Genomic DNA, 24,749 nt, shown 5'->3' with positions numbered 1-24,749 from the left:
AAAATTAAACAGCCTGATAATATCATCATTGATGTCTTGTGGATTTTTTGTATTCCCGGATATGACAACATGAACAGTAGACTTAACCTCTATGGTACTTTTTCCCAAAATCCATCAACCCAAGCTAATTATGATAAAATACCAGGTGAACCCAGATTGGGGGGCACTGAACATGTACCTAGCCAGTATTCCTCAAGACTGCTAAGGCAATGAAAAACAAGACTGAGAAATTCTTATAAACAGAAGAGGCATAGAAACATGGCAATTAAATGCAAAAGAACATTAAGGGGGGAAAATGGTTGAAAAAAAAAAAAAATCTGGTAGGAAAAACTCCAGCAATTCATACACAGCAATCCAAAAATGTACCTTGAGGAATTTACCAAGAGAAAACTGAGGTAAGAATATGAAGGAATATTTCACATAAAGGAAATACAAATTATCTTTTAAGCATACGAAAAGTTGATAAACTCTCACCATAACAAATACAAGTTAAAGCTACACTGACATAATTTTTATCTACCACACTGGCAAATATAAAAATATCCTTGATAAAGATGGATGGAAAGTGTTAAAAACTGGACTCAGAATCCTTCTTTCGGGCTCTGGAGGAAAATACAGTAGTTTAACTTCTTGCAACACCAACTCAAGATAGATGACAGTACTGTAGGCTGTGACAAGTTATTAGAACATATCTGAGCATGCTCTTTCTTTTAGCCTATTGTACTTGGTTGTCAGGAGTCTACACTGTATGATTTACATAATTTATGGTCCGCAGCTACATTAAAACAGAATAGCCAGCCACTTAAAAATACAGAGGCTACATGAGTAGTTGGCATTTTTAAGCTGAGGATAACCAAATCTGGTGGCTTCCCCATGCTAATATGACCTGCATTCACATTAGCTTCTTGTCAACTTTATAACCAAAACAATGAAGACATTAAGACTTGCATCAGAGTTTGGAGGTCTCTGTATTACTGCAACTGTGTATAGTTTTCCTTTATTAAGTATATTTGGTGTTGGGTAAGCCAATTATGACTTACGAGTCTGATGAATGATACAAAATTAAAACCCACTCAGATGGTTGTGTAAGTGAGGAGGTAAGTATGATAAGAACAGGTTCTTCTCATGTATTGTGAACAGAGTGTACATTACTACAATCTCAAAAGAGGAGGATTTGGCAAAATCCACTTAAATTACAGATGTTCATAGTCTCTGACCCAGCAATTCCACTAGCAGGAATTTTTGCTATCACCCAGTATCGATGATTACATTGTACAGTTATGCAGTCTCTGTAGTACTTGGTTTAAAAGAAAGAAAGAAAGAGGAAAATGGGGTGGATGCCTGGGTGGCTCAGCCGGTTAAGTGTCCGAACTCTTGATTTTGGCTCAGGTCATAACATCAAGCCCAGTGCTGGGCTTCCCGCTGGGCTTCCCGCTGGGCTCCCTCTGCCCCTTACCCACATGTGCACTCTCTCTCTTTAAAAAAGAAAAAAAAGGAGACTGAACAGAGAAGCCAACTTGAGAAGAAGTGTTGATGAAAATGAAAAGGAACTGGATCTTTCATACATTGCTTGTGGGAATGTAAAAATGGCACAGCCATTATGAAAAAGTTTGGTGGTTCCTCAAAAAGTTAAAAACAGAATCATTATTTGACCCATCAATGCCACTCCTAGTATATCCCCGCAAAACTGGAAAGAGATAAAACAGATACTTGTACAACCACGTTTGTAGTAGCACTACTCACAACAATCGAAAGGTAGAAACAACACAAATGTCCAAAAACTGGAAGGACCAACATGAGCAATCTCTCTCTCTCTCTCTCTCACACACACACACACACACAGAGGAGTTATTATTCAGCCATAAAGAAGACTGAAGTACTAATACAGGCTGCAATACTGATGCACCTGAAAAATATTATGACAAGAAAGAAACGAGACTCAAAAGGTCATACACTGTGTGATTATTACAGTTATGTAAAATATACAGAGTAAGAAAATCCATAAAGACAAAAAGCAGACTGCTGCTTGCCAAGGGCTGGGGAGAAAGAGTAGAAGGCAGAATGTACAGTTTCTGTTTATGAAACCATACTTTAAGTTATGTAATAAAAATGTTTTGGAAATTAACAGAGGTGGTAGCTGTACAACACGTGAAAAGTAGAAAATGTCACTGAACTGTGTATCTTAAGTTGGTTAAAATGTTATACTATACGAATTTTACCTCAATTTTAAGAAAAAAAGAAAAAATATCCTGTCCTTCCTTCACAAACTGCACTTTACGGTAATGGAATAGTTGGTAAGGAATTGGTTCTCTTTATAGAAATAATCCTGCTAATACCTAATGACAGAATACCACAATTTATTCAACCACTAAAATAATGGTCCAGATACCCGTCAACAGCTGTTAATATCACACACACACACACAAAAAAAGCAAATATATGCCTCATGAAGGAAGTATACAACACTATGAGGTACTTTTATAACTGCCCCCACGATAAACTGAGTATGATCAAGCCTCTGAATACATCTAACTACTAATGTACAGAAAATATGGAACAAAGTAACATGTTCACACACATAAACACACCGCCCCCCCCCAACTGAGAGGCAATCAATGAATTGTACTGTGGGAAACAATACAGGACAAATGTCCCAGATTTTTCCATAAGTAAAGTGACAATGGAATGGGGAGGCGGAGGAGTGGTACAAAGACACCTAAGAAATGTATAAGCAATTAAAATGTGTGCACCTTATGGATCCAGTTTATGGACCTTATTTGGATACTGATTCATTCAAATATAAAAAGAAAACATTTAGGGAGACAATCAGGGAATCTGAACAAGGACTGAATAGTTGGTGGCTTTTAGAAATCCTCGTCAATTTTTTGTATGTGTGATAATATATTGTGCATTTTTAAAACACCCATGTGCTAGTGATGCTCACAAAATTCAAAATAATCAGAATGGCATAGGGAGGTTCAGATGTAACAAGACTAGCCACGACTGATCACTGCTAAAGCCAGGTACCTGGGGATTCTCTCTACTTTTATTATGCTCAAAGTTTCCCATAATAAAATAGGTATATTTTCTAAAATATACCTGCAAAATTTTACCTCAATGTACTTAATACTTATATTTAATACCTAATACTAATATTAATATTATAAAATAATAAAATATTAATTAATATTAATAATGTTGCTATTAATATTAATAACTAATACTTAATATCTCTGATGTCCATTCCCTCATTTTTACCCTCCTATTACTGCTATCTTCAACCTTTCCCTCATCACCAATCTGTCCCTTAGACTTACTGCAATAAAGCAGTTTCATCTCTGTAGGGTTTAGATTCTAAAGCAAAAAATAAGCATAACCAAAACTGTCCTTGAAAAATCCTTTAAAATTCCAATTTTGAACACATAACCCTGTCAGATTTTGTAAGTTCTTCTCATTTTTCTGTCAGGCAGTATCTATCAATCAGCCTCAATTTATTCTGAAATTTCTTCAAGAATGTAAGTAACAAACAATCCAATTAAAAATGGGCAGAAGACATGGACATTCCTCCAAAGAAGACATACAGATGGCCAAGTGACACAAGAAAAGATGATCAACATCACTAATCATCAGGGAAATACAAATCAAAACCACATCAAAATCACAATGACATTTCACCTCACACATGTCAGAATGGCTAAAATAAAAAACACAAAAAACAACAAGTGTTAGTGAGGATGTGAAAAAAAAGGGAACTCTAGTGTACTGTTAGTGAAAATGCAAACTGGTGCTGCCACTGTGGAAAATAGTATAGAGATTCCACAAAAAATTAGAAATAGAACTGCCATATGATATAGTAGTATCACACTATTGGAATACAGAAAATACTAATTTGGAAAGATATATGCACCCTTATATTTACTGCAGCATTATTTGCAACAGCCAACTTATGGAAGCTGCCCGAGTGTCCACCAATAGACGAATGGATCAAGATATGGGGGCACCTGCTGGCTCAGTCAGAAAAGCATGCAACTCTTGATCTTGGGGTTATGAGTTCAAGTCTCATGTTGGGTATAGAGATTACCTAAAATAAGTAAACTTAAAATATATATATTACACACACACACACACACACACACACAGGAATATTACTCAGCCATTAAAAGAAATGAAAACTTGCCACTTGCAAAAACATGAATAGATCCAGTTATTATAATGCTAAATGCAGTAAGTCAGTCAGAGAAAGACAAATACCTATTATTTCATTCATATTTGGAATTTAAGAAAAAAAAAACGAACAAAGAAAAAAAGACAAATCAAAAAAACAGACTCTTAACTACAGAAAACAAACTGATGGTGGGGTGGGGGATGTGTGAAGGAGATGAAGAGTAACACTTATCCTGATGAGAACTGAGTAATATACAGAATTGCTGAATCATCATACTGTACACCTGAAGCTAATATAACGACGTATGTTAACTATACTGGAATTAAATTTTTTTTTAGTTTTAACAAAAACAAAAGAATGTAAGTAACATCACCATCTCTTGCCTGGCTCCCTCAATAATATATTTTACATCTTTGCCAATGATGGCTGGGAAAGCCTTACAATCATTCACAAGGATTTCCATACAGGTTTGCCTAGAACATACACGCAATGAGAAAAATGGCCAACTGAATTACCTCTACAATTTATTTTTTTTCTGTATCTCCTCCCACCCCCAGGCTATATAGCTGATTTCAAGTATGTTAAATGCACTTATGATCCAGCACTACTGTTCTTTCTTATAGCTGGTCTGGTCTCATATCCTTCCAACCCATTCACCACGATGCTGTGTCAGAGAGTGACCTTTCTAAAATAGAAATCTCATATTATTCCTCACCTTCAATGGCTCCCCATAATCAACAGGATCAAGTCCTTAGTACAGAAAAGGCAAAAGGGGTGGGGTAAGAAGGAAGGGACATGAAGCAGATGAGCGGGGGAGAGGGGAAGGAATGACAACTTTGCCTATATCGTTAGTTTCACCTCTCAGAAGCCCTGCCATTCAAACTTTATAGTTTAATTCCAAATTATTTTCAATTCTTTGATATACTTGTGTCTTTTATCATTTGCTTCTCCTTCTGCCTGTAATACCCCAACCCCACTTTTCACACACGAACCTGTTAAGCTTTTTAAGTATTTACTTACCTTAACAACTGAGAACTATATACAGCAGATGAGACTGAGAAAATTAGAAGCTGCATTGAGAAACTGCTCATCCTGATTACCAAGAAAAGAAAACCTAAACTAAAACTTGTAACATATCTCCCAGCATGAAAAAGGGGTGTCAGATATTAAAAAATAGTTATTACAAAAAAAAAAGAAAAAAAGAAAGAAAGAAAAAAGAACAGTTACTATCAATATTGTACCATCAGGTACACTGGGGTTTTTTTTAACTAGTCTAGAAATATAATTAGCATTTCAATAGGAAAATGCATTCCGGGTTCCAAAATAATTTGCAAATCAATTCTGGAACACAATTTAGTCAGAATATTTTAAATACACATCAAATTTAGACTCTAACAAAGATGGCATTTCAAATCAGTGAAGAAAGATGAACTGTTCAATAAATGGTGATGGGACAAATGGTAGCATTTTAGCATCTAGGAAAAAATAAAGTTGGATCCATACCTCACACTGTATTACCTGGATACATTCCAAATATATCAAAGATTAAACTGTAAAAAAAAAAAAGAAACCATAAAAACACTAGAGGAAAATGTGAAAGAATTCCTTTACTAACTTTGGAGTAGGGAAGGCCTTTCTAACTAATGGTTCAAAATGAAAGACAAGATTAATAAATTCACCTAAATAAAAATAAAAAACTTCTGCATGGTAAAAAGCCCCATAAGCAAAGACTAAACTGGGGGGGGGGGGGGGGCGGGAAACTAGCCCAACTCATATCACAAAAGCCTAGTGAATGAGGGGCACCTATGAAAGCTCCAACAAATCAAAATGAAAATGATCAATAACCAAAGAGAAAAAACATATTAATAGACCAGAAAGAGAAAAATACAAATTGTCTTTAAAAATATAAGATGTTCAGCTTCACTCACAGTAAGAGAAATGCAAAATAACTGCTCTGAGATACCAATTCTCACCTACTGGACTACCAATGGATATGGAGAAGAAGTTTTTCATTCATTGTGCCAAAAACAGAAACTGGTTCAACCAACGGGGAAAACAATTGGGGAATAGCTATCAAATTAACTACGAACTTTGACCCAATAGTTCCACCCTGGGAATTAATAATCCTACAGATGTACATATGTATGACATGTATATAAGCATTAGTTATAAAAGCAGAAGATCAAAAAGTCTATCAACAGGTGACTGATCACATTAAAAAAAAGAGAGCTTTATACTGGTAATAAATTGTTCAGTGGAAAAATTAAGATGCAAAAGAGTATGTATAATATTCATCCACCTGCATAAAAATTAGGAGAAAATATTTCTTTATTCATATTTATTTGTATGTAAGAAAAAAAACCCTAGAAGGATATACAAATAAGTAATAACAGCAACTATATCAACAGCAGGAAAGTTGTTGAGAAACTAGGCAGATGGTCAATAGCAACAGGAGTAAGGGTTTCTCTAATATTTTTAAAATTTTGTACAATGTGACTGTATAACAGTCTAAACATTACAACTGTATATAAATAAATTTATGTAGAGCTAGGCAAAAACATCTTATTTTTCCCTTTTATTTACTCATGTCATTCTTCTATTCCATGCCAAAATGCTTTAGAGGTGGCTGCCCAAAATGAAAGAGTGTACTAACAGGAGTTATAACCTCTACTTTATAAGTTTCTTCATCAGTTAATTTTCATAGTATGCCAAAGTTTGATAAATTCCTGACTACATATTTAAGAATGGTACAGAGTTATAAAGAAATATGGATTTCTCAGAGGAAGGTAACTAAAACTGGAGATGTAAATGAAATATACACAAGGGTCCTCAGGAAAGCACACCAAAATTTAAAGACAGAAGTCAGCATTTCTCTATATTCAAGCAATAAAAATCCTCAGGGTGTTAATATTAACATTCACTAGAAGTATCACCTGTCCAGCAATACAAAAAAGGGAAAAAGGGTCTAAAACATCAGAGTTAAGCTCTAACAACAAAAAAAAAAAGTAGCTTATTTTTCCAAAAATAATTTCTACTATAAGAAAATTATACCTATTTAAAAAAATCAAGAGTTTAATTAGAAGTATGTGGCCCATTCTACATTAAAAAACAACGCTTAGAGTCACGTGATGGCTCGGTCGGTTAAGAGTCCAACTCTCAATTTCAGCTCAGTTTCAAGATCTCAGGGTCATGAGATCAAGCCCAGATTCTGGCTCTGCGCTAGGTATGGAGCCCTCTCTCTCTCTCTCCCACTACCCCCTAACTCACACTCTCTCTCTCTCTCAAAAAAAAAAAAGCTTAAAAGTCTCTCCATAAAGTAGTAATAAAGATTCATAAATTACATCCATTACTATTAAAAATATGTGAGCGGTAAACATTTAATTTGATATTATAAGATGAACTACCAGATATTTTTAAATACTCTCCACTCTAGTTTTCAATAAAAAAATTTTTAGAAGTCTCTGTACTTACCCCCATTATCTGTTCTTTTTAAAGCTCCATCCTTATGAGGACACAGTTCGCATCTCTATTTTTAAAAAAGAAAGAAAACAAAGATTTTACAGATTACCAAAATGTAACATCTTCCCTATAACCTCAAAACTATTAAAATTTGGTAGCAGGGGCACCTGGGTGGCTCCAGTCAGTTAAGCATCTGCCTTTAGCTCAGGTCATGACCTGGGATGGAGTCCCACATTGGGCTCCTTGCTCAGCATGGAGTCTGCTTCTCCCTCTCCCTCTGCCCTTCACCCCTACTCATGCTTGCTCTTTCTCTCACAAAAATAAATAAATAAAATCTCTAAAAAAAAAAGAAGAAAGAAAGAAAGAAATGTAGAGCTAGTACAACTATTTCTTTTCACCACTGACAGGAGACAGATATAATTATAAAAATAATAAACAGAGTAAGTTCCAATGATATTGTCTTACTATGAAGAATATGTTCCTAGAGGTCACACCTGAGTATTTATTATTTGTACCCCACCTTGCTGCTCTCCAAAGAGGTTTTGCAGCATATAATATAGTAATATAAACAAATTACGAAGGAAAGTAAGAGAAGAAAATTAAGATAAAATAGTGAGTAAGTAATAAAACATAAGCCATTAGATCCTGTATTTGTCTTCCAGTATTTCACTCTCCTAATTTTCCTCTAACCTCTTTGGCAACACATTTCTGATCACTATGTCTAAACTTTAAATGAGGTAGTTCCTCAGGGCTCCACTTTAAGATGCCTTCTCATTTCATGTTAAACACTACACAATCTCCTACTTTCCATACATCTGTTACCAACTAAATTACAAGTATGCCAGTGACTCTAAAATTTTACCTCCTATTCAGCTCTATCTTTGGATCCATATATAAAACATTCAGAACTGAAATGGTACTTTAAGCACTGTCCAAAATCTGTGGCAACGTATGCTCTTCCTACAGTATTCCCTATCTTTTTTTTTTTAAGTTTATTAACTTTTTCTAACAATCTCAACACCAAACATGGGGCTTGAACTCATGACCCCACAATCAAGAATCACATGCTCTTTTGACTGAGGCAGCCAAGTGCCCCTTCCCTCTCTTTGTAATGATACACACAACCACCTATTGCCAATACAAGACACCTAGACATCATCTTTTGACAGCTTCACCCTACTCTGTAACTCATACTTAACAAAACAGTACATTTTGCCCATTCATCCTCCTGAGTACTGGTGAGATTTGACTACCTCTCTCCATCTACACTACTATTAGCCCACTGCAAGCCAACATCACCTTTCATCAGACTACTTCAGGGATGCCCACTCAATAGTCTCCCCATACTTACTCTTATCTATACCACCAATCCAGAGTGAACTTCAAAAATGCAGGTCCAAGTACATCACTACATCACTAAATAAACATTTTAATGGTCTCCCTAAATGATCTAGCTCCTACTTAATTCCACAATCTTCTCTTTCCAACATCTCACTGTCTAGGCAATACTGCCTTTTCCTCTTTCACTTTTTGTTTCCTTTTAAATAAACTCTATGACCAACATGGGGCTCAAACTCATGAACAAAAGTCACATGCTCTATTGACTGAGCCACCCAGGTGCCCCTCTTCCTTCATTTCTATAAATAACTCCAAAGTTCATTCTTGCTTTAGCCCTTAAATGTGTTGTTTTTACTTTCTACCCATAATGCCTGTCCTAAACCCCAAAGCTCTTTCACAGCTAGATAACTTCTATTCATTTTTGACCACTAATTCAGTAAGACTTGTCTTGTAAAGCTTGTCTTTTTTTTTTAAAGTAATCTCTACACCCAGTGTGGACTCTTGGCTTCAGCTCAGGTCATGATCTCATGGTCATGAAAGCAAGCCCTGTGTTGGGCTCCATGCTCAGCACTGAGTGTGCTTAAGATTCTCCCTCCTACTCTCTCTGCCCCACCTTCCACTCATGTGTGCTCTCTCACCTTCTTTCTCACAAAAATGAAAATAAAATTGTAAGAATTGTATAAAAAAGAAGGGCGCCTGAGTGGCTCAGTCAAGCATCTGCCTTCAGTTCAGGTCCCGATCCCAGGCTCAGGTTTCCTGTTCAGCAGGGAGTCTGCTTCTCCCTCTCCCTCTGCCCATTCCCTCTGCTTGTGCTCTCTCTCTCAAATAAATCTTTTTTTTTAAAAATGCATAAAAAGTCTAACTGTATAACAATGAGAGAAATAATGGTATATTCGCATAAATTTATGGAGAGAAACCCTAAAATACACAAAACATGATTAACAGGACTATGGTGAAGATGGTAAGATTAAGAGTTTATTTCTTTATTCCAAAATACTGTTTTATAATTTAAATTTTTGTACAGATACACTACTACATGGCATGTCTTCCTACTAAAAACAAAAACAGGGGCGCCTGGGTGGCTCAGTGGGTAAGGCCTCTCTGCCTTTGGCTCAGGTCATGATCTCAGGGTCCTGGGACTGAGCCCCGCATTGGGCTCTCTGACCAGAAGGGAGCCTACTTCCCCCCCTCTCTCTCTGCCTGCCTCTCTGCCTGCCTCTCTGCCTACTTGTGATCTCTATCAAATAAATAAATAAAATCTTTTAAAAAAATAAAATAAAATAAATTGATAATATGAGACTTCAGAGAAAAAGTACAGGAAAAGAATGTTAAATTATAGTTAGATTACACCCTAACTCAGGAAGGATCTGGTATGAGGGACCCTGAACCACAGCGACTCCAGATCTTATAGTAAACCAATTCAAACTGAAAAGTTTTAATTTTTATTTAAATTCAATTAACATACAGTGTATTATTAGCAGGCTCTCCGCTGAGCAGGGAGCCCAACACAGGACTCAATCCCAGGATCCTGGGATCATGACCTGACCTGAAGGCAGACACTTCACCAACTGAGCCACCTAGTTGCCCTTGATTAAGAGTCTCTTAAAATAAATTTATATCCCTCTCTGATTTCATCTTGTCCCCATGATCCTCTGTTTTGTCAAACTGGAAAGTTTTATAAGGCAGAATGCAGTCAAACATGATATTATGACAATTCCACAGATTCATTACGATTTTAGTTAAGAAGCAGTGTTAAAAGGTACAAGTAGGGGTTGGGGCAGAGGAAAAAAATAAAAATTTCCTGTGAAAAGGAACACAGATTATAAGGAAATCAAACAAACAAGCAAGCACACATTGAAGGTCTCATATTTTACAAAGAAAAAAAAAAGAAATGGCCCAAAAAAGTGCAAGTCATACAAGATGGCTCTTTCTTCGCTACATCATGTAGTACAGTAAGAAATGATGCAACTATTTTCCATTTTTAGAATGCAGAGATTAATTTCCAAATACTTTTTCTACTTTATCAAATTCCTTTGTCAAAAGATAAAAGCCACTACACTTCACTAAATCAAGTTCACCCAAAATACTGACCCTCTGGGAGGCTGTGGTTATGTAACAACAGTCCACTATACTAGTTTACCCAGACTGTGATTACCATCATATTACAAGATACAGCAAGGAAATAACTGAAAATAATATTATATGATGGAAAGAAAAAATAAAATGATAAAGAATAAGGTTTTAGGTTTGATCCTCCTCATAATAAAAGACGTGATTATGGCATAAAGTAGTATCTATACAATAAAATATTTACCATCATTCTTTTTTAAAAAAGATTTTATTTATTCGAAAGAGAGAGTGCACATGCACAAGCAGGGCAAAGGGCAGAGGGAGAAGCAGACTCCCTGTTGAGCAAGGAGCCAGGGCCCAATCCTAGAACCCTGATATCATGACCTGAGCCAAAGCTAGATGCTTTAACTAACTGAGCCACCTAGGCACTCCTCTTTTTTTTTTTTAAGATTTTATTTCTGCGGTGTCTGGGTGGCTCAGTTGGTTAAGCATCTAACACCTCATATTGGCTCAGGTCATGATCTCAGGGTCATGAGATCAAGCCCCTTATCAGGTTCCATGCTGTGTGTGGAGGCTGCTTAAGATTCTCTCCCTCGGGGTGCCTGGGTGGCTCAGTGGGTTGAAGATTCTCTCCCTCTCTCACGAAGGGGAGGTGGGGCGAGGCGGGGGCGGGGGGTGGATTTTCTTTTTGGGCATCTGGGTGGCTCAGATGCTTCAGGTTGTGATCCTAGGATCCTAGGATCAAGCCCCATGTGGGGCTCCCTGTTGGCAGGAGTCTGCTTATCACTCTCCCTGTCCCTTTCCCTCTCTGCCCCTACCCCCACTTGAGCTCGCTTTCTCTCCCAAATAAATAAAATCTTTTTTTAAAAAAGGAAAATATTTTATTTTTAAGTAATCTCCACATCCAACATGGGGCTCAAACTCACAACCCCAAGATCAAGAGTCACATGGTACACCAACTGAGCCAAACAGGAGCTCCATTTCTTTAATCAATCAATCAATCAATCAATCTAAAATAACCTATCTTTTCTTTTACAAAGACTTATGGCTACTACAGTAGAAATGAGCACCTCTAGTGCCAAGGCTGTGGTCTCCAAACGGCATTTCCCAAAGTCACCAGGACTCCTGAGAGATGTATATGATCCCTGTCTGGGTCAAGCAAGCTCGAGATAACTTGTTCTATAAAATAGTAAGGAAGCTATAAAAGACTATTTTATTCATGTCAAAAGAACTTACCAGCCAACCTAAAGAGATTCCTACTGGCCAAAGATTAAATCACTTAAGGCCAGGGCCCCTGGGTGGCTCAGTCAGTTCAGCATCTGCCCTTGGCTCAGGTCATGGTATCAGGGTCCCGGGATCAAGATCCACGTCAGGCTCCCTGCTCAATGGAGAGCCTGCTTCTTCCTCTCCTTCCCACTCATGCTTTCTCTCGCTATCTCTATCCCTCTCAAATAAATAAAATTTTTTTAAAATGGGAAATCACTTAAGGCCAAAAAAGATAATAACTGCAATGAACTAAAACATACCAAATTTTGTAAATATTATAATAAGCTGATAAGAATAAATAAATCAATAAAGGATAAGGTTTTAAGTTTGATCTTCCTTACATAGCAGATACAACTGCGGCATAAAGTATCTGCAGGATAAAACATTTACCATCATCATTTCTTTTTTTGCTTAAAATGAATTTCCAAAACAGTTAAGTAAGCTTATAAAAGACAAACCCTTACACAGGTAAGCAGCCAGATTTTGGCTTCTCACCTGGAAGGTGACCAGCACAGTAAGTTTTCTTTTATTTTTTTTTTTAAGATTTTATTTATTTATTTGACAGACAGAGATCACAAGTAGGCAGAGAGGCAGGCAGAGAGCCCGATGCGGGGCTCGATCCCAGGACCCTGGGATCATGACCTGAGCCGAAGGCAGAGGCTTTAACTCACTGACCCACCCAGGTGCCTCAGTAAGTTTTCTTTTAAAAAAAAAGATTTTATTTATTTATTTGACAGAAAGAGACAGAGCAGAAGCAGGGGGAGAGGGAGAGAGAAAAGCAGGCTCCCCACTGAGGAGGGAGCCTCATGCAGGGCTCAATCCCAGGACTGGGATCATGACCTGAGCCAAAGGAAGCCGCTTAAGAGACTGAGCCACCCAGGCACCCAAAGTTTCCCATTTTTTAAAACGTTCAGCCTGAAGACAAGCCACGGTCAGCTGATAGAGGCTCCTGCAGTCTTAGTATCTGAAGAACTAGAATATAAAGTTCAGAGCAACAGGGAAAGTAAGGTCTAAATCCATACAAACAGAGAACCAAGAGGGGAGCCCCAAATTTTTATGTATAGAATTCTGCCCAACTCTCTCACTAACCTTGGAACATCCATGCACAGAACAAGCTAGAGCCTAACTAAGGAAAAAAGAAATAAAATTAGATTTAAGCAATTCTCAAAATACGTAATAGTGTGAGTCCAATCAAATCAACTGCCTGAGAAAAACAGTATCAATTTCTTCAAAGGAATATAACAGAATCCAGAATTCCCCACATACAACATTCACAATGTTTATAAAACAATCCAAGTGGTGCACCTGGGTGGCTCGGTGAGTTAAGAGTCTGACTTTGGCTCAGGTCACGGTCTTGGAGTCCTGGGACAGAGCCCCACACCAGACTTCCTACTCAGCAGGCTGTCTGCTTCTCCTACTGCCCCTTACCCCTCATGCTAGCTCGCTGTCTCTCTCAAATAAATAAAATCTTTAAAGAAAAAAAAAAGAAAGAAAGAAAACAATACAAGTTAACTGATCTACTAAGAAGTAGAATGCTAACCATGCTTAAGACAATCAATGAAAGTCAACCAAACCTAAGATGACCAAAACATTGGAGTCAGGCTTTAAATAACTACTGTTAACTGAGTTTTAAGAGAAAATAAAAATGTACCTGCATTAAGTGAAACAGGAAATCTCAGCAAAGTAAAAGACACTATAAAAAAGAAATAGGGGCACCTGAGTGGTTCAGTCAGTTAAACATCCAACTCCTGATCTCAGCTCAGGTCTTGATCTCAGAGTCGTGAAATGGAGCCCCAACTAATGCTGGGCATGGAGCATGCCTAAGATTCTCTCTCCCTCTGCCCCTCCCCCACCTCTCCCTCGGGCCCCCACCCAAAATATATATGTGTATATACACACATGCACACACATACACACACACACACATACATACATGAAGTGAAACATTTATTGGACAGCTTAACAACAAAATCAAGATGACAAAGGAAAAAATCAGTAATTCTGAAGTTACATTACCTCTAATCTTTAAACTGAAAAAGGGAAAATAGTGGAAAAAAATGAACAAGCCTTCACCTATGGAACAGTGTCAAGAAATCTAACATGTATAACTGATGGTGTGGAAAACTGGTGAGGAGGAAGAAAATATGGAATATGGGAATATGGCAAGAAGTCAGTCCTGGAAAACAGTGGATAAAATTTTGATTTGAAGACAGAGAACTTTATAGATTCACAAAAGCTCAGTGAGCCCCAAGTACCCAAACTGCTTGCTGAAAAGCAAACAGAGGCAAGAATGTCATCAAGGAGCAAAAAGAAAAGGACACATCAAATAAAGGGGAACAGTTTTTAAATAAATGGCTGAAATCTCATCATAAATTATGAAAGTCAAAAGAGAGTGACACAAAATCTTTAAAGTACTTCAAGAAAAACAACTGTAGTTCAACCCAGAATTCTATATCCAACTAATATGTCCTTCAAAAATTAAGGTGAGGGACGGGGCACCTGGGTGGCTCAGTGGGTTAAGCCTCTGCCTTCAGCTCAGGTCATGATCTCAGGGTCTTGGGATCGAGACCCGCATCAGGCTCTCTGCTCAGTAGAGAGCCCGCTTCCCCCTCTCTCTCTGCCTCTCTGCCTACTGGTGGTCGCTGTCAAATAAATAAATAAAATCTTTAAAAAAAAAAATTAAGGTGAGGGACACCTGGGTGGCTCAGTCGGTTGGGCATCTACCTTCAGCTCAGGTCATGATCCCAGAGTCCGAGATCAAGTCCTATATCGGGCTCCTTGCTCAGCAGGGAGCCTGCTTCTCCCTCTACCTGCCACTCCCCCTACTTGGTACACTCACTCATTCTCTCTCTCTCTCTCTCTCTCTCTCTGACAAATAATAAATATTTTTAAAAAAGAAGAAGAAGGTTAAACAGGTATTTTCACACAAAAGGCAGCAAACAGAATTCATCACCAGAAGGCATGGACTACAACAAAGGCTAACAGAAATTCTTCATAATGAAGGAAAATGGTACAAAATAGAAATGCAAATCCTGAGGAAGCAAAAAAGAGAACCACAAATGATGAATATCTGGAAAATATAAAAGAATTTTAGTCTTAAATTCTTTTTATTTCTAAGATTTTATTTATTTATTTGAGAGAGAGAATAAGAGAGAGAGCATGAGAGGAGAGAGGTCAGCAGGAGAAGCAGACTCCCTGCTAAGCAGGGAGCCTGATGTGGGACTCGATCCCCGGACTCCAGGATCATGACCCGAGCCGAAGGCAGCTGCTCAACCAACTGAGCCACGCAGGCACCCTAGTCTTAAATTCTTAAAAATACAAATGATTACTGAAAGCAAAAATTGTAATATTGTTTTCTGGGGTTTATAAGCGAGATCTAATACATATGACAACAGCATAACTGAGCAAACAGAGCTTATGTCAAAGAATCTCTATGACTGCAAGATGTCCATACATTTACAAAGGGGTACAATATTAACTGTAAGGGGTACTCTATATAGACAATAAGAAGGTAAGGAAATATATTGAAATTACTAGTAGAATTCTAAGAAATGAACGCAAAGAGAAACGGCTTTACAAAACTCATATATTAAAAATTCTACCCAACAAAAACTTAAGTTGGACCCCTTATTTATATCATACATAAAAGTAACTCCAAATGGATCATATACTTAAATGTAAGAGCTAACACTATAAAACTCTTAAAATGAAACTTCATGACCTAGGAGTGAACAGTGATTTCCTAGATACAAGTGAAAAGCTGGTCCTTTGGAAAGATCAACGAAGCTGATAAACCTCTAGCGAAATGGATATAAAACATACACATAAATTACCAGTATGAACAGAAAGCAGCGAGGAATTATCACTACAGAACCCACAGATAGTAATAGAACAAAAGACTATTGACTTTATGTTAATGACTTTAACAACTTAGATGAAATGGAAGAATTCCTGGAAAAATACAGCTTACCAAAAAACTGATGAGATGAAACAAAAATCTAAAGAGCCCTTTAAACTGAATTCATTCTAAAAATCTTTCCCCAAAATAAAAATCAAGGCTCTCACTTTTTCACTGGTACATTCCTTCAAACACCAAGGAAGAAACAGCATCAACTTCACACAAACACTTCCAGAATATAAAGAACACTTTTCAAATTATTTTCTAAGCTCAGCATGAATAACACTAACAAACATACCTAATGATATTAATAATACCAATAATACTAAAACCTGAACAGAAAATACAAAAAAAAAGAAAATTATAGACTAACATCCCTTATGTACATAGATGCAAAAATATTTAATAAAACATTAGCAATTTCAATACAGCAATATACAGAAAGGATAATACACCGTAACCAAGTAAAATTTATCCCAAGTATACAAGACTGAGGGGACCTGGGTGGCTCAGTCAGCTAATCATGTGCCTTCAGCTCAGGTCATGATTCCAGGGCCCTGGGATCCAGCCCAGCATCAGACCCCCTACTCGGGGAAAGCCTGCTTCTCCCTCTCCCACTCCCCCTGCCTGTGCTCTGTCAAATAAATAAATAAATAAGATCTTAAGCGGAAAAGAAAAAAGAATACAAGATTGATATAACATTTGAAAATAAAACAATTAAATTCACTATTAATTATATAGAAATATATAATCATCTTGATAGATATGGAAAAAAAATTAGACAAAACTCAATATCCATTCATGCTATAAACTGTCAGAAAACCAGGAAAAGATTTTACACAACCTGTTTATTAATCATATCTTTTCATTCCATACTTTTGATACTTTGGGCCTTGGTGACGTGACCCTAGAGGGACTGCCCTTCTCAGGACTATCTAATTCCTGAAGATAGCTAACAATGCTCCAGGTAGCTTTCATATGCAAACCAACCAATCCAGAGCCCATAGCCCCAACCATCTCTATTTTGTACCCTGGCCACAATATTCCCCTACCCTAATCACCCCCAAGGGTAAGTACCAGACAACTACGAACAGCCCCTAAACCCCAGACCCTTGAAATTATTCAAACTAAGCCCCAGACCCTTGAAATTATTCAATCCTAAACCTGATCATCATTCCTTGACTATTCCTTTCCATGTAAACCAAAAGGAAGGATCTTGCTTGCCTTCATTCTCATAATTTACAAATTTATAATTTTTTTTAAAGACTTTATTTGACAGAGATCACAAGTAGGCAGAGAGGCAGGCAGAGAGAGAGAGAGAAGGGGAAGCAAATTCCCCACTGAGCAGAGCCCAATGGGGGACTGGATCCCAGTACCCTGGGATCACCACCCGAGCTGAAGGTAGAGGCTTTAACTCACTGAGCCACCTAGGCGCCCCACAACTTTATAATTTTTAATGGGAGTCCTCTCCTGATCTGTCCGCCTTGCTGCCATACTTAAATAATAATAAAACCTACATTTTTAAACAGCCTGATAAAGGTCATTAATAAAAAGCCTACAGATGACAGACATCATAACTAATGGTATGAAGCTAAATGCCTTCCCTAAAGAATGGAAACAAGACTTAGGTACATGTAATAAGGGAAGAAAATAAAAAGAATGCAAAGTGGAAAGAGGTAAAAATTATAGCATGATCATCTCCTACAAATATCTGATATACCTACCAAGAATACTCATAGAATTAATGAGTTACGTAAGGTTGTGATGAGACAAAGTCAATATACATAACTCAATTCTATTTCCCTATGCTAAGAACAAATAATTAGGAAACTGAATTCTTTCCTTTTTTTAAGATTTATTCATTTAAAAGAGAGGGAGAGTACAATCAGGGAGAGCAGCAGGGAGAGTGGGAGGGAGAAGCAAGCTCTCTGCTGAGCCAGGAGTGGGATGTGGGACTCAATCCCAGGAGCCTGGGATCACGACCTGAGCCCAAGGCAGCCGCTTCACGAACTGAGCCACCCAGGCGTCCCAGGAAACTGAATTCTTAAAATACCACTTACAGTAGCATCAAATAACAGGAAAAATCAAGAAAACATTTTTTAAACAAAAGACACATAAGACCAAAGCCTGAAAACTAGAAAATATTGCTGAGAAAACAAAGATGACCTAAAGAAATGGGGATAATACAATGTTAATGAAAAGGAAGACTCAATACTGTTAACATGTCAATTCTCCTCAAACCAATCAACAGATTAAAAGTAATGGTTATCATAATTCCATCAACCTTTTTGAAGTGATGGAAAAGCCAGTATTTTTTTTTTAATTTTTTTATTTATTTATTTGAGAGAGCGAGAGTGTGTACAAGGCCAAAGGGAGAAGGAAAAGCCGACTCCCCACTAAGCAGAAAGCCAGGTATGGAGCTTGATCCCAGGACCTCGAGATCATGACCCGAGCTGAAGGCAGATGCTTAACCGAGTCACCCAAGCGCCTCTGTAAAAGCTAATACTGAAATTTATATGTAAATGCTAAAAACTTCAAGTATACAGAGCAATCTTGAAAAGGATGAAAAAGGTTACTGGACTTGCAAATTGGACTTCAGGTGTTACTACAAAAAACAAATAATCAAAATAGTATTGTAATGATATAAGGATAGGCAAACAGATCAATGGAACAGAATGAACATTCCTGAAATAGAGCCCACTTATGCAGCCAAGTGCTGTTTCACCAAAACAAGTCAGTGAGGAATGGAGACTCTTTTCAACAAATGGTGCAGGAACAACTGGATATCCAGATACAAAAACAAAAACATCTACAAAAGTTAATTTGAGATGCATTAGAGACCTAAATATAAATCAGCAAAAACAAAGGAAACTACCTTCAGGATTTCAGGGTTAGGCAAAAGTGTCTTAGCACAAACACAGTACACAATAAAGACAAAAGAAAAAACTGACAAAATTAGACTTCATCAGACTTACATATCTCTGCTCATTAAAAGCACAGTTAAGGGGCGCCTGGATGGCTCAGTGGGTTAAAGCCTCTGCCTTCGGCTCAGGTCATGATCCCGGGGTCCTGGGATCTGGCCCCGCATCGGGCTCTCTGCTCGCTGGGAAGCCTGCTTCCTCCTCTCTCTGCCTGCCTCTGTGCCTACTTATAATCTCTCTCTGTCAAACAAATAAAATCTTTAAAAAAAAAAAAAAAAGCACAATTAAGAAAATAAGTTTAAAAACCACAGCCTTGGGGTGCCTGGGTGGCTCAGTGGGTTAAAGCCTCTGCCTCAGGCTCAGGTCATGATCCCAGAGTCCTAGGATCGAGCCCCGCATCAGGCTCTCTGCTCAGCAGGGAGCCCGCTTCCTCCTCTCTCTCTGCCTGCTTCTCTGCCTACTTGTGATCTCTGTCTGTCAAATAAATAAATAAAATCGTTAAAAAAAAAAAAAACCCACAGTCTTAGAGAAACTATTTACAAAGCATTTATCTAACAAAGGACTAGTATCCAGGACATAAAAGGACCTTCTGCAATTAAAAACAAAAAAGACAAGGAATAAAGAAAGAGAAAAAGGAGCAAAGAAAGGAAAAGGGCTAAAGGTCTGAGCAGACTCTTCCCAAAAGAAAAGACATGAATGGGGGACGCCCAGGTGGCTCAGTTGGTTAAGCAGCTGCATTGAGCTTGGGTCATGATTCCAGGGTCCTGGATTGAGTCCCACATCAGGCTCTTGCTCGGCAGGAGCCTGCTTCTCTTCTGCCTGTCTGCCACTCGGCCTGCTTGTGCTGTCTCTCTGACAAATAAATAAAATCTTTAAAAAAATAAGTAAATGGTCAATAAGCAAATTAAAATGTGCTCAACATTACTAGTCAGGATGAAAATGTATAACAAAGGCACAATAATACCACTTCTACTTAAGGTTAAGTAAAAGGGGCCAGATTCTGCCTTCTGCATGAAATAACAAAAACCTAACAAAATGTATGAAACAACAGCCCACAAGTTTTGGACAAGTAATGAAAGACAATAATTTGGGAAACAAGAAACAACAGAGGCCAAACATTTGCCCAGCTTACTGCCTTGAGAGTTTCCAAGCCATGGAACAGGGAGAAGGAACCCAGGCAGAGCATGTGGTCTCCCCAGATTGAAGAAACAGAGCTGGGAGTCCAAGGAAGCCAAGTTGGCTACAGGTCACAAGGGAGACCAGCACTGAGTAGAGCTGGAGAGAGAGAAAAATGAAGAGATCTGCAGAGGCGTATCCTAGAAAACGTTGAGTGAGAAATCAGCACTTGCATGTGAGAGAACTATTGAAGGCCAGGGAGAGAACCACCAGATTCAGAAATAACAGCATCAGAACTCACACAAGGATGCAAATAAAGCTTATTCCCAAAAGCCAGCATTAAAAAAAAAAACCACCTAAAAATTAATACTGCATCAGAGTACTAAGAAGGATTATGCCTCAGAAAGAGATAAAAGTTAACCCTACACTAAACAGAGCACTGATCTATCCAAACAAATCATAAAAGGGACAAACTTTTCTAATAACTTAACCATGTCACAGAACAAAGTATAAAAGTATTTTTAGGCATACTAAAATAGAGACATAACAAGATAAAATTCACAATGACTAAAAATCAATACAAACTTAAAAGACATACATAGAAGGAACAAATTACACCCAACAACGAAACAAAAACCAGTCAGTCAAACCAATCTTGAAATGACAGGTAATAGAATCAGAACACAAATCCTATAAAACAATTACAGTGAATACATTCCATACATTCAAAAATCTGGAAAAAACACTAAATACTGTTAAGTAGAAATATGAATAAAAATTTTTAAAACTTTAAACTTCTAGAAATGAAAACTACAAGGTCAAAGACGAAAAACATACCATGAGATTTACAGCATAAGAACTCGAGTTAATAGCTACTAACCAAAATAAAACACACAGAAAAACTACTTTAAAAAATGAAAAGAGAATGGGGCACTTGGCTGATTCAGTCAATATAGCATGTGACTTTTGATCTCAGGGTCATGAGCATACAGTTTACTTAAAAAAAAAAATAATAGAGTATAAATCAGCTTTAAGGTAACTTCAAAAGCCAAATATATTTGTATTTGGAGCCACTGAAGAACAGATAATAGAGGGAAAAAAAATTGGAAATCGGAAAAAATGTTAACAATTGGCCACATTTCATGATATCATAAACATATAGAACAAAGTACCCTTTAAATAAACATCGAGCAATGAAACATTAAAAAATGTAAACTGTGTCAACTATACCCAAAGAAAGAAATGTAAACTAAAACATATGATTAAATTGCCAAAAATCAGAGATAAAAAAATTCTTTAATAAAATAGCCAGAGAAAATTACATCACAGAGAATGAAAAGAAAGTTAAAGTGGTTATATTAATATCACAGAAAGTAGATTTAAAAATCAGTATTATCGGGGCGCCTGGGTGGCTCAGTGGGTTAAAGCCTCTGCCTTCGGCTCGGGCCATTGATTCCAGGGTCCTGGAATTGAGTCCCATATCAGGCTCTCTGCTCAGCAGGGAGCCTGCTTCCCCCTCTCTCTCTGCCTGCCTCTCTGCCTACTTGTGATTTGTATCTGTCAAATAAGTAAATAAAATCTTTATAAAAAATAAAAATAAAATAAAAATAAAAATCAGTATTATCAAGAAAAATGAGCATCAGGGTGCCTGGGTAGCCCAGTCGGTTAAGTTTTTGCCTTCAGTTCAGGTCATGATCCCACGGTCCAGGAATTGAGCCCCACATCGGGCTCCCTGCTCAGTGGGGAGTCTGTTTCTGTTTCTCCCCTGGCCTCTCTCCCTGCTCATGCTTTTTCTCTCTCTCTCAAAAAAAAATAAAAAAAAAATCATTTCAGAAAGATAAAGGATTTAATGCAGGTGAATTTTATTTGTATTTTTTTAAAGATTTTATTTATAGTCAGAGAGAGCTCAAGCCGCGGAAGTCACAAAGAGAGGGAGAAGCAAGCTTCGGCTGAGCAAAGAGCCCGATGCAGGACTTGATCCAAGGACACTGGGATCACGACCTGAGCCGAAGGCAAATGCTTAACCGACTGAACCACCCAAGCATCCCTCCACCATGTATTTAAGAGTTTCATACATATTCTTCTCAAAATATTACAAAAATACCAAAACAAATTAAGAGGAAGGAACATTTCCAAATTTATTCTATGAGGCCAGCATTACTGATACCAAAACCAGATAAAGACACTGCAAGAGAAAGGCAAGCCACTATCTCTAATGAATATAAAAGCAAAAACCCTCAACAAAATATTAGTAAACTGAATCCAACAATACATTAAAAAGAAGCATTCACCATGACCAAGTGGGATTTACTCCTGGGATGCTAGTATAGTTCAGTATTTGCTAATAAATCAACATGATATATCATATTAACAGGAAAAAGGATAAAAACATGACTATCTCAACAGATGCAGAGAAAGCACTGGACAAAGTACAATATCCACTCATGATAAAATCCCTCAACAAAGTAGTTGTTTGGGGAACATATTTCAGCGTTATGAAGACCATATATGGCAAACCCATAGCTGACATCATAGCCAAAGGTGAAATACTGAGAGCTTTTCCTGTAAGATCACAGACTAAGACAAGTATGCTTCCTGTAACCACTTTTATTCAATATAGTATCAGAACTCCTGGCTGCAAGTAATCAGACAAGAAAAAGAAATAAAGGGTGCTTGGGTGGCTCACTCAATGAAGTGGCTGCCCTTGGCTCAGGTCCTGATCCCAGCATCCTGGGATCAGTCCCACAACTGGCTCCTTGCTCAGCAGGGAGCCTGTTTCTCCCTCTGCCTGCTGCTCCCCCCTGCTTGTGCACTCCGGCGCTCTCGCTCGCTTTCTCTCTCTGACAAACAGAATCTTTAAAAAAAAAAAAAAGAAGAAGAAGAAGAAGAAGAAGAAGAAGAGGGCACCTGGGTGGCTCAGTCCTTAAGCATCTGGCTTCGGCTCAGGTCATGATCCCAGTGTCCTGGGACAGAGCCCCACATCAGACTCACTGCTCTGCAGGAAGCCTGCTTCTCCCTCTCCCAGTCCCCCTGCTTGTGTTCCCTCTCTCGCTGTGTGTCTCTCTCTCAAATCAATCAATAAAATCTTTAAAGAAGAAGAAGAAGAAAGAAAGGGAGAAAGAAAGAAAGAAAAGAGAAAAAGAGAAAGCCCCTCAGGGCACTTAGGTGGTTCAGTTGGTTAAGCATCTGCCTTCTGTTCAGGTCATGATCCCAGAGCCCTGCGATCAAGCTGAGTGAGGGAACTCTGCCTTCTCCCTGTCCCTCTGCTCCTCAACCAGCTCGCACACAAGCTTGCTCTCTCTCTCTCTCTCTCTCTCTCTCGCTCATTCACTCTCTCAAATAAATAAAATTTTTAAAAAAGAAATAAAAAGCATCCAAATTGGTAAGGAAGGAGTAGAAGTGTCACTAAGAAAACTTTCTAGAGACTCCACCATAAAACTGTAAGAACTGATAAATTTGGTAAATCAGAAGATTAAAAATTACTATCTAGAACAATAGTTGCATTTCTATACATTAGTAATAAAGAAGCAGAAAGAGAAATTTTAAAAAATAATCCCATTTACAATTACACCAAAAATAAAGTACATAGGAATAAAATTAATGAAGGAGGTGAAAGAAGTGTACTTTAAAAACTATAAAACACTGATTAAAGAAATTGAAAACATAAAAAAATGGAAAGATATTCCATGCTCAAAGAACGGAAGAACCAATATTGTTAAAATATCCACACTATCCACAGCAAGCTATACTTCCTAACAATACCAACATTTTTCACATAACTACAATAAAACTAAAATCTGTATGGAACCACAAAAGACTCCAAATGGCCAAAGCAATCTTGAGAGAAAAAAAAAACCAGGGGCGCCTGGGTGGCTCAGTGGGTTAAAGCCTCTGCCTTCAGCTCATGATCCCAGGGTCCTGGGATCGAGCCCCGCGTCGGGCTCTCTGCTCAGCAGGGAGCCTGCTTCCACTTCTCTCTCTCTCTCTGCCTGCCTCTCTGCCTGTTAGTGATCTGTCTGTCAAATAAATAAATAAAAAATCTTAAAAAAAAAAAAAATGTTTAAAAAAAAAAAAAACAAAGCTAAAGGTATCTATCACAATCCCAGACTGCAAGATATACAATGCTATAATAATCAAAACAGTATGGTACTGGTACAAAAACAGACACACAGATCAGTGAACAGAAAAGAGAGCTCAAAAATAACCCAAGCTTTTATGGTCAATCAATCTACAACAAAAGAAGTAAGAATATACAATGGGGAAAGACAAATGGTGCGGGGAAAACTGGACAGCTACCTGCAAAAGAACCACACTGACCTCTTTCTTAGTTACACACAAAAATAAACTCAAAATGGGTTAAAGACCTAAACACAAGACCTGAAACCAGAAAATTCTTCAAAGAAAACACTGGCAGTTAATATCTTTGACATCAGCCATAGAAACATTGTTTTAGATGTCTCCTCAGGCAAAAAAAAAAAAAAAAAAAAAAAAGCAAATCTAAATAAAAACAAAAATA

General features: G+C 37.7%; 1 protein-coding gene across 2 annotated transcripts in view; it reads right to left on the bottom strand.

The window, feature by feature from the left end:
* MLLT10 (MLLT10 histone lysine methyltransferase DOT1L cofactor) overlaps positions 1 to 24,749 on the bottom strand; it is a 249,801-nt gene that overhangs the window by 174,972 nt on the left and 50,080 nt on the right. Inside the window, exon 4 of one of the 2 annotated variants that reach the window (XM_080810109.1) lies at positions 7,637 to 7,691. In XM_080810109.1, coding sequence (XP_080666235.1) covers positions 7,637 to 7,691 — 55 coding nt within the window. Of the gene's footprint in view, positions 1 to 5,668; positions 5,704 to 7,636; positions 7,692 to 24,749 lie in introns of those variants that run through there. The other variant, XM_080810110.1, reaches the window with a different exon arrangement.

Source organism: Martes martes (genome assembly GCF_963455335.1).
Source record: "Martes martes genome assembly, chromosome: 8".
In the NCBI taxonomy this organism is placed as follows: Eukaryota; Metazoa; Chordata; class Mammalia; order Carnivora; family Mustelidae; genus Martes; species Martes martes.
Note: the sequence above shows the minus strand (reverse complement) of the source record. Positions and strands in the feature narration are given on the sequence as shown.